We start from the raw sequence: 10,818 nt of genomic DNA on the forward strand, positions 1-10,818 counted from the left end.
TGGAGTGAGGGGCTGTGATAGTGTGAAGGGGGAAATAAAGATACCTTGTTCTTGGATACTTCTGCATTTTAATCCAAGAGCTACAAAATTACATTGATGTCTGTGGCCCAGTTGATTTGACTTAATCTCTTAATTTACAGTGAATGCCTGGCAGCCCTAAAGCTGTCACTGACACAACTGATCTTGGTACTGCAGGTGATATGGTTAGGAGTTTACCCACCTACGTTGCATTTACAAACCCTGGTGACATTTCTGTGTTGGTTCTGGTGTTGTAGGCATGGCTAGTATTGACAGCAGTGCTCCTGAAACCACCTCTGACAGTTCTCCAACGCTCAGTCGGCGTCCCCTACGTGGGGGCTGGGCAACGACATCCTGGGGCAGAGGACAGGACAGTGACAGCATCAGCAGTTCTTCAAGTGATTCACTGGGGTCTTCCTCATCCAGTGGCAGTAGGAGAGCCAGTGGGGGAGCTCGTGCAAAGACTGTGGAAGTTGGCAGGTAATGAATAATACCAAAGCACAGAGGCAGTCTCTGGGCCTGATCTTGGGGACCTGGCACGTGTGCATTGGGAAACACTTTATGGGGAAAATTTGCTTGGTTTCCTCTGAACTCGAAAGACAGGGGCTGCAGCTGGCAAACTTGGGGTACTTTTTGTCTGAAAGATTTCTCCATCTTTCTTCTAGGTATAAAGGGAGGCGGCTAGAGAGCCATGCTCCTCATGTCCCAAACCAGCCCTCAGAGGCAGCTGCTCACTTCTACTTTGAATTGGCCAAGACAGTCCTTATCAAAGCAGGTGGAAACAGCAGTACCTCTATCTTCACCCACCCTTCCTCCAGTGGTGGGCACCAGGGACCACACCGCAACCTTCACCTCTGCGCCTTTGAGATTGGGCTGTATGCACTAGGGCTGCACAACTTCGTGTCTCCCAACTGGCTCTCTCGAACTTACTCCTCCCATGTCTCTTGGATCACAGGTTACAGCACAACTTTTTGGGAGGCTCACTTAGGGGCAGGAAGGGAGGGGGTAGGGAGGCAAGCTTGTTCTTGAAAATGGTGATGCTGATGTGCTGTAGTAGCCATGTAAGCAGCTCACACAGCTGCAGTAGTTGCTGATCAGCAGTGATTTACACACTGGTGCTTACTTTGGCATGGAAAATTCTTGTGACCTCTTTCTTCTTGTTTGTACAGCAACATGCTTCAGTCTAAAAAGCCCAATTCTCATACAGAGACTGGTCTTTACCTCTCCTTTAGAGGTATGCTGAAGAGAGAAACATTTGTCAAGTCTGAATGTGCTCTTTGGCTGTGTTCAGTTTTCACTTTCCTCCTTCTTCCAATTGCACCCATACCTCTACCTATCCATACAGCTTCTAGAAGCCTAAAAACCACACCTTTGAAAATTCATGTTGTCCTGACATGATGAAATAGAGTGACAGTCCAGTCTTGTTTGTGGGTGCTAAAATCAGCTGTAGCAAGTACTTTTTGCTATTTCCAATGCATTTTAGCTTCACTTTGGTAATGGTGTCCTCACTCATCACTTGCTCATTGAGGGCTCTTGCCTGTCCTGTGTTTTCGGAGGAAGCACCTAAATTTGGCGTGAACCCTAAGGGAAGCAACTGGGCTCTGTTACTGTCCCTGAGGGAAGTGAAGAGTGCACCTGCTGTTGAGAGAAAGCTGACTGTAACTGTGCTGGGCATACAGTGGTGTGAGTCTCTCGCTCTTCCTCTTAGGGCAGGCCATGGAGATTGGTAGCGCAGCCTTGAACATCTTGGTGGAGTGTTGGGATGGACATCTAACTCCCCCAGAGGTGGCATCATTGGCAGACAGAGCTTCACGTGCCAGAGACTCCAACATGGTGCGGGCAGCTGCTGAACTGGCACTCAGCTGCCTGCCTCATGCTCATGCCCTGAACCCAAATGAGATCCAGAGGGCTCTGGTGCAGTGTAAGGAACAGGTGAGCATTGCATGGCAGCTGCTAGTGGAGGCTGCTTTCTAGCATCAAAGATGTGCTGCTGTTACTTGTGGGGTTGGCTCCTTTGCTCCTGCACAGCCTTAATCCCAGTTCTCTGGATTTTTTTATGTTTCGTGAGTAACACTGGTTATTCTGCTGCATATCTTCTGGCTGATCCCCCTAGTGCTAAGTCATTTTAGAGTGTGTTATACTTTTCCCCTCTTTTAGTTTTTCCCTGTTGCGTTTCTCCTTTTACATTCCTAACTACTTCCTTTGTTTCACTGCTACCAGGACAATCTGATGCTGGAAAAGGCCTGCATGGCAGTAGAAGAGGCAGCCAAAGGAGGTGGTGTGTACCCGGAAGTCCTCTTTGAAGTAGCTCATCAGTGGTACTGGCTCTACGAACAGACTGTTGGTGGCACCCCGGCCCAGAGGGAAGGTGCCACTGGCTGCAGCGCCGGCGGCGCACGGGCCGCGTCAGAAGCAGCGCGGGGTTTGCCAGACAGCCGGGTGACCTCGGAGCCCACCACGGTGACAGTGGCAGCTGCAGTAACCGCGGCAGCAACCGTCATGCCAGTGATCTCTGTGGGGTCCACCATGTACCAGCAGCACACGGTGGCAGGGCCAGCGATGGCACACACACACACGCAGGGTCTCCACCCTTACACCACCCTTCAGACTCACATCCCCTGTAACCCCCAGTATATCGGACACACTATCCAGCACATGCCGCGCCCAGCAGTCTTCCCGGTCCCTGGCTCGGCGTATCCACAGGTGAGTTTTGGCTGTGCCTTGTTCATTTATTTACTGTGACCTTATGTGGCTACTTCAGAGGGAGTATGTTGGACTGGGGAGAGCATGGGGCTCAGACCTGCCATGACTTGAGATCCAGCTTCTGCTCTCACTTGCCAATTGGGGATACTTACTTTGGCTCTCCAGCTCAGCGTTTGCACAATAAGGAGCCTTCTGTGGCTGCATTTAAAGTCTCAAGAGAATATAAAATATAATTCATCAGTAGTTTTTAACTTCTGTTGCTCTATAATTTCTCAGATGGCACTGGACAGAAAGCTTGTCTTCTTGAGAGCTTGCAGGCTAAACAGAGAATACAGTGGGAAAACCATATAAAGTTTATTTTAACCTTTGCCTATTTTTGGAGGTCTTGGAATGGTTTTCTGCAAACTGATTAGATTTTTAGAAGGAGAAGGAGCAAGCAGATATAATGCTCATGCAGTGTAAGGTTCTTCCTTTGCTTCTTTTTCCTGTTAGACTGGACTTTTCAAGCTCTGGGGCTTGTGCAGGGACATGATGTTTGAAGTACTTCCAAACAGATGAAGTAGACTTGACTGTTACTCCCTTCTGTTTTAGGGTGTCCATCCAGCATTCATAGGGGCGCAATACCCTTACTCGGTAACAACACCGTCACTGGCAGCTACAGCTGTGTCCTTCCCTGGTGTGCCTGTCCCCTCCATGACACAGATTGCGGTGCATCCCTATCACAGTGAGACGGGACTATCGCTGTCTTCCAACGTAGCGCGTAAGTTACAGCTCTGGGCTGCATAGCAGAGGTTTCTTTCCTGGGCCTCTTAGCTGTTCCCTAGTGAGGTCCTGTTCCTCACTGATTACAGCTGGAATGAGGGTTCTTGCACTGAGAATTTCTGGCCAAATGCACACCATTCTAAAGGTGTGCATGCTCAGGTACTGGGATTCACAAGGCAGCTTGATAGAGTTAGCTGAGGTAAATTTCTGTTTAGCTAAATTTCCAGTATGAGATTATTTTGGCCTCAAGTCTAAAGCATGTTTAGAGCCCTCCTTGCATTTCTGACTTCTAAGTTGTGAAACCTTTATTCATGCTCTCCTTTGGGCAAGGTGAGCATAGATGAGTCTTGAGCAGACTCACATGATTCATTTGGGTCAGATGAACAGATTGGAGGAAGCAGGCAGACTTTTGCTACAAATGCACTACTAAATGTCTTTCCCTGCCTGAAAGGATTTGAGGCAGCCAGTGCCCAAACTGGAACTTGCACTTGGGGAGAGAGGACAGATCTTTTGTCTGAGTCATGTCAATGGCATTTGGAATGGTTGCTCATGTGTTGTGCTGTAATGGTGAAAACCCATCAAGTAGTTTGTAGCACTGGGACAACAGATGCTGAGTGAATTGTGGGCATGCTGTCATTGCTGTGGAGTTTTGCACCAGTGGGTCATGCTTGACCCCAGTCTCTGTTAACCCCTCATTGGAGAAGCTGTTTTGCTTTTTTTGTGTGCTATTTGCTTGTTTTAACAGTGTTTTGCAACTCACCAGGTGCGGGAAGACTGGTATGTGGAAAACCACTTAAGAGTTGTGTTGGCCTCCTTCTTATTCAGGGTATCAGGAGAATATTTTCAGTTATTTTTATTTTATTTTCAGGTATTTTGATGCTAAAAAGCCATGACAAAAGGAAATAGAATAGTCCTGAAGGCCTTAGGACCTGACAACTGCCAGCCTTAGTCGTAGTCTGATGCTGTGATTTTTCATTGTGAGAAACAATTTCTCACAACTCTTAAGAGTTAGGAATCTTCCAGAAGTGCTAATTCATCCTAGAACACTTAAAATATTGAAAGGAGAAAACAACCCCACCCTTTCCAGTTGCCATTGTTTATGGCTTCCATGAATTTGTTTTCAGTTCTTACAATACTGTTTCAGTGTTCCTGAAGTACGTAATCATGTGGTGATGCTTGAGCTCTGGCAATAATTTAGCTCATTCTTACGGGTTATTCTCCTTGGCCAGACTTCAAATGCAGTATGAATTTTGCCCCACTTTGTGGGTTGTTTGGCACCGTGTGTCTCCTTGGTTGAGGAAGTCAGATGGATCTTTCCATTATTCTCAGGTATTCAACTATTCACTAGTAAACATGGAGGGGAAAAAACCAAAGGAACTTAGATCATTGCTCAAGCTGGTGTAGTAGCACCACAGAGAAGCTGTGAAACAAGGGTAGCAATGTGCGCACACTTAATGGCATCTCTGCTCTGGAGTTCTCAAGCAAACCTTGGTTTTTACTCTTTGTACCTTTCTTGAGAGGGACAGAGAGTGCATCTTAGTGACTCAGTTTTAACTGCTGTCAGTACAAGTTTAGGTGGTACAATGTAATGGATTTTCATTTGAAACCTGTCATTTCCCTTGATTTTGCCCATACTGGTTAAGTGTCTGGAGGTGACAACTTCTCAAGTCTCCTTGCTGTTTTTACTGTTGATATACATTGCCAGTGTGTGCAGTGACTGTTCTTCCCAAGGACTGGAGGTCAGCTTCCAGTGACACTCTTCCTGAATGGAGTGACAGCTGTTGTACAGCTAAAGTAGAAGAACCTCGCATTGTTGGACTTGATCCTTGAGCGACTTAATACTGTTCCTGCTCAGTAATTTTCCTAGCAATTTCTCATCAGGTGTAGACATACACATGATTGTTTCCTTGGACAAGAAATCAGAACCAAACATTTTATTTGTAATAGCAAAGGCCTCTGAATCAACACATACATTTACCTATAAAACACGGATTTTGTCCACGTTCACAAGATACTGCAGAAGAGATGAACCCACATGTAACTGACCCAGTCGGGCCCAGCTTGGAAACGAAATAGAGCTGTTCCTAGCCCATTGTATTTCAGTTGTAAGCCTGTGAGTTTTGGTTGCTGTATTGTTCTGTTTAGAAGAACATAACCTTACACTGGCAGGGGGCAGTCAGGTGAAGGAGATGATGTCCTAAGTAAACCTTCTTTTAGGCTGGTGCTGGGTCCTAATGCTGCTGTTTTGCTCTCTTCAGTAGGCAGTGTCCATGCAGGATCAACGTTCCCAGCGATTCAGGGTGCTTCCTTGACAACTCTGTCCTCACAGCCCAACTCCCTTGTTACAGGGGGTTTTCCTGCCGAGGATGAGCAGCACAGTCAGCCTGTGAGCCCCCAGGGTCTGCACTACCTCCACTCTGCATACCGAGTTGGTAAGGATGGCCAAGTGGGTTTCTGTAGCCCCTTTGACAGGGATTCAGGGCAAGGCTGCAGTGTTTCACTGTCATTTGGCAGTTTGCTACTGCACCTCTTGGTGAATGCATCTTAGGGACATGGGAAAAGCAAGCTGATGATCATATGTAGAGGCTAAAAATGAAGGCAAAGCATTGTAAGATTGAGCAATTGCTTTTCAGGACAAGCAGAGCAGAAGAGAAAGCTAAGTGGGTTAGATCTGGGAAGAGTCTTGCCTTTCAGCAGATGTACATAAAGGAGTCTGAATAGGGCTCTGAGGATGTGACTGTGCAGGTTGTGACTGTATGAAAAAATGGTGTTTGGCTCCTGCTGCTCATGCATGAGGAAGGCACACCTCTAGTTTAATACCAGCTGAGTCTTCAGAAGCACAAATGGAAGTGCTCTGTGCCTCTCCAGTTAGCTGTTGAAGACAGATGCAGAGGGAACTTATATTTTGTGGAGAGTGGGTATGTAATTAGCATTCCCTTCCCAGTCATACTGGTTATGAGGAAATAGAGTCTCTGCCTGAATTGCCATTGGTACAAGGATATCAGTCTTGGGGTTTGTGATTAAGCTTAGATTGTAGTAAGCTACTGTAGTAGTAAGTAGTAAGCTACTTGTGCACACTCATGGTCCAACCAGTGGATAGTTGGTGTAGGAGAATGAAGCCTCTAAAACAAGCAAAAGAAGAGAAACAGCAAGAAAATGGAGGGAAAGCTTGACTTTTTTTGTTGAAAGCTAGAGTAGAAAGTTCTTGTTAGCTAGAAAGGGGTGCAGATGTAATTTAAAATATCACAGTGGTACGTGGCAAGCCATGAAGGGTGTTTAATAGCCTGTATAAAAGAGAGGCACAGGCAGGGAGGATGATCTGGAAGATCAAGAAGTGGCACATGTTATTTGAATACTGTTTAAATTAGTGGATTTGTCTGCAGGACTGTAATGGCACAAGTGAAATGTTTGCAGATTGGCAATACTGCAGCTCAGTGTTGGCCTATTGTCTTTGCAGCAGAGCGGGTTGGTTTGGGTAGCTTCTCTGTTGCAAAATTTAGATCAAAAGCTTTGCTTTCAGGACACCTCTTGTAGTGAGGCCTTTGGGGTTCTCTGTTTGACACTGCTGTAGGTGCTTTTGGAGCGTCTCTTTGCAGCATTGGTTAGGGGTGATGGCTGTTCAGGTTTCCTAGCCTGGGGCAGCAGATCCAGATGTTCTTGCAGATAGTTTCTGTGCTGGCAGGCTCCAAGATTGGCCTTTTTTTTCTGTCTGGGCTCTTTGCAGCTGTGGAATTTTCTGTTGGTGAAGGGCAGGCCAGTCAGGTGGTGTTGCAGTGAGTGAAATGCTAGACTAAGCCTTACTGGGCAGAGGTGCTGCTTGACTGTGGCTGCCCCTTTCTCACAGGGATGCTGGCTCTGGAGATGCTTGGCCGAAGAGCTCACAACGACCATCCCAACAACTTCTCCCGCAGCCCGCCCTACACTGAGGATGTAAAATGGCTCCTTGGGTTAGCTGCAAAGTTAGGTAAGGCTCAGAGCAGTACTTAACAGAAATCCACTTCCTGGGATTTGGGCCATGGTGGGAAAAAGCTCTTGAAAGAGTGAAACTTCAAAGACTGGGCAAGCCGGATATCAATCCCATTCCTGAGAGAGTCTCAGAAGATCTCTACTGCTCTTTCATCCGCTCAGTTGTCCCATTTTTGGGTTCTGTAGGCATGCTGTTGCATTTTGAGGCACTGAATGAAGTACATGAAATTGAGCAGGGTTCAGAGCTTGAATCTTCCATTCTATAATACTTATTCTTTCTTTTCCATTTCCACTATATTGTAGGTGTTCCCTTTTCTTATGTATATTTATAGCTTCTGTGAAGACCTTTTATAGCAATAGATGCTTAAACCACCTATTGTTTGCGGGTTGTTTGTTTTTACTTCCATTTTGCTCTTGGATCTTTTTTGTCAGCTCATTTTTTTTAATTCTTTCATAAGCAGTAAGAACTAAAAAAACCAACCACCTTTACAAACAGCCTGTTTAGTGGCACAGCTTCTGCTGTTCCTTGCTGGTAGAGCTCTACTGTAGGAAGTGGTGGGGAAGCTTGACTTATGTCTACAGCCTCCTTAAAGCCTGAGTGCTGAGGCATCTAGGTGCTTCCTAGATGGGCAGTCAGGAAACAATGGAATAGGTACAGTGTTATCCTTGTCTCTCTAGTTACCTTGCTACATTAGTTTTCTTTCACATGCCATTTCAAGAAAGGTCAACTTGGGAATACCAGTGACTGAGGTGGTACGTGGTCTCTCCTCAGACCTGATGGATGTAGCAGAATGTTGTTTGTCCCTGTGAGTTTCCTGGACTGTCTCCCCCAAGCCTGCTGGAGGATGCATTACACTGAGAAGGTGGTGTTCCAGATCCAGGCTCTTGCTGTGAAGTGTGTGATTTCTTGTGTGTCATCTTAACACTGTTGTTCTGACTTCTTGCTCTGCAGGTGTAAACTACGTGCATCAGTTTTGCGTTGGTGCAGCCAAGGGGGTGCTGAGCCCTTTTGTGCTCCAGGAGATCATCATGGAAGCTCTACAGAGGCTCAACCCTGCCCATGTGCACAACCACCTGCGCACCCCAGCCTTCCACCAGCTGGTGCAGAGGTGCCAGCAGGCCTATATGCAGGTAAAGTGTGGCTTATCTTCCTGCCTGTCAGAGCTGCCAGGCCACTGCCTGCCTTGCAGGACTACCTGTGTGCATGTGTAGAGGGAACGGGGCCCTGGGCACTGGGAGCTGAAGTGGTCCATTTCCTGCTGCATTCCTCTCCCTCAGCAGGGACTGGAATAGATATCACTTGCCTGTATGGAGGCTGCATGCAAAGGAACTCACTGTACTGCTGCTGCCAAGGCCTTTCACCTTCTGTGCTCTTCCATGAAGGCTGAGGTGGTTCTTTGTCTTCCTCACTCCGAATGCTACCTGTACCTTTTAACTTCTGAGCTTTTTCTTTGCTATGTTTTCAAGCCCCTTGTCCACCCCTGTCCCTAGTCCATCTTTTTTTCTTTCCTTGTTAGTTGTAGCCTGTTTTCCCCTCCTCATGAAGCCCTGGCATGGCTGTCTGGTGGGCCAGTGCTGACACTAACAGTGGATATGGCTTGATCAGCTACCAGTACAGACATCCCAGGCTTTCTTGAAGCCCGGACAAGTGTGTTTCAGTGAGCCAGCTGAAATACCAAACCTGCCTGTTCCTTAAAACAGTGCAATCAGGACACCTTACATATACCTGCTTCTCTTGAATAAATGACCAAAGGGTGATTCTGTAGCCATATTGTCCAGATTGGATTAGCTGTCACCTAGATGGTATTTTTGAGAAATAACATTTGAGCTTGGTCCTTCATTTGACCTTGAAAGCTGAACCTGTCAGTTTTGGGGCCTTATTTGAGAAGCTGATAGAAGTGACAGTGTTAAACCAGGAGATGTTTTGTAGCAACTTAGTGTAAACTTTACTGGGCCCATACCCCTTAGCAAAGGAGATGTGCAGTGACCAGGCTGGATGTAACCTGCAGAATGAAAGATTGTGAGGGTTGGGTGCTGGTGGGGTAGAAAGTTACCTGGCCTTTAAGTGCTGTACTATGGCCCAGTTCAGTGCTCGTGACAGAGAGGGCAGTTGCTGCACTTGAGTGCTCTGCGGGAGCACTGCCCTTGGCCGTGCTGGCTGTAGGATAACAGCACTGCTGCTGCTGAGATACTCTCCTCTGTCAGAGCCAAGAGTCTTGGGACCGCTGGTGAGTAACAGGATCATGTGACCCATGGCCCTGGGAACTCCAGTCCCCTTGAGTGTCACCAGCAGGAGGGTGGTGAGCAAATGCCTTAAGGCTCTTTCCCTGTTCCCATCCAGTACATCCATCATCGACTGATCCATCTCACTCCAGCTGACTACGATGACTTTGTGAATGCCATCCGCAGCGCCAGAAGCGCCTTCTGCCTGACTCCCATGGGCATGATGCAGTTTAATGATATCCTCCAGAACCTAAAGCGCAGCAAGCAGACAAAGGAGCTGTGGCAAAGGGTCTCTCTGGAAATGACCACCTTCTCACCATGACATCGGGCGGAGTTCTACGGACACACAACCCTTTGCCCAACATAGTTGTAGTTCCATTTACACCATCCTTCCTTCTGGTGTCTTTTTTATTTTAGTTCTAACTTGTTGGAAACCACTGATCTGATGTATTTATACCATGACATTCCTCTCCAGCACTGTTGCGTGTTGGCGCTCTGCTTTGCTCGCTCTTCCTCCTCCTTCTCAGTGGGCTGCAGGCTTCAGAAGCATCAGGAAATGAGAAGGAAGTTGAGCTGGCTGCCCTGTGGTGTAGTCACCGCTTTTTTCCCTGAGCCCCAGGAGGCTGTCCTGCGAGCAGTTTGCAGTGTGATTACGCACGTGTTAGAGGGGTTGGGGATTCTGTCTTAAATATTTATTTTGGCATTTATAAATATGTAAACTTTTTTTTTTTTTGTATGGGCTTCTCTTACTCCACACACCATCTCCTGTCAGGAGTGGCTGGAACTGCTGTGCACAGCAAGTGCTGCTTCCATCGCTTTCAGCAACTCCTGGTGAGAGAAGCTGAGACTGGAGTAGCAGGGCCAGGGCCCCCTCTGCAGCTTTCTGCAGCTGCTGAGGGCAGAGGCTGGAGCTTGGGCAGTCAGTCCTTGACTGCACTGAGCTGCCTGGAGACTGGCAGAAGTGCTTGGGCTCTTTCTCAGGAGTGCCCCTCACTGGGCACTGCTGGCTCCATAGAACGTTTTGATCCTGGTTGTTACAAGTTGTACAATCCTGTTTCTTTTGGCTGGGATATTACTCTCCTGTAATCAGTTTCTATCCCTTGTCTCTTCTCGTTTCCTGATTAAACACTCGTTTTCTTAGACTGA

General features: G+C 47.2%; 1 protein-coding gene across 3 annotated transcripts in view; it reads left to right on the plus strand.

Moving 5' to 3' along the window:
• Nucleotides 1-10,818, plus strand: part of ZSWIM8 (zinc finger SWIM-type containing 8) — a 55,576-nt gene extending 44,758 nt beyond the window's left edge. Inside the window, exons 18-26 of one of the 3 annotated variants that reach the window (XM_085065545.1) lie at nucleotides 276-498; nucleotides 684-973; nucleotides 1,727-1,950; nucleotides 2,239-2,721; nucleotides 3,313-3,481; nucleotides 5,832-5,915; nucleotides 7,328-7,447; nucleotides 8,402-8,580; nucleotides 9,791-10,818. In XM_085065545.1, coding sequence (XP_084921671.1) covers nucleotides 276-498; nucleotides 684-973; nucleotides 1,727-1,950; nucleotides 2,239-2,721; nucleotides 3,313-3,481; nucleotides 5,832-5,915; nucleotides 7,328-7,447; nucleotides 8,402-8,580; nucleotides 9,791-9,994 — 1,976 coding nt within the window. In that variant the 3' untranslated portion in view covers nucleotides 9,995-10,818. Of the gene's footprint in view, nucleotides 1-275; nucleotides 499-683; nucleotides 974-1,726; nucleotides 1,951-2,238; nucleotides 2,722-3,312; nucleotides 3,482-5,741; nucleotides 5,916-7,327; nucleotides 7,448-8,401; nucleotides 8,581-9,790 lie in introns of all 3 variants that reach the window. The other 2 variants (XM_085065544.1, XM_085065546.1) reach the window with 2 other exon arrangements.

Source organism: Lichenostomus cassidix, chromosome 6 (genome assembly GCF_008360975.1).
Source record: "Lichenostomus cassidix isolate B80296 chromosome 6, HeHo_3.0, whole genome shotgun sequence".
NCBI classification, from domain to species: domain Eukaryota; kingdom Metazoa; phylum Chordata; class Aves; order Passeriformes; family Meliphagidae; genus Lichenostomus; species Lichenostomus cassidix.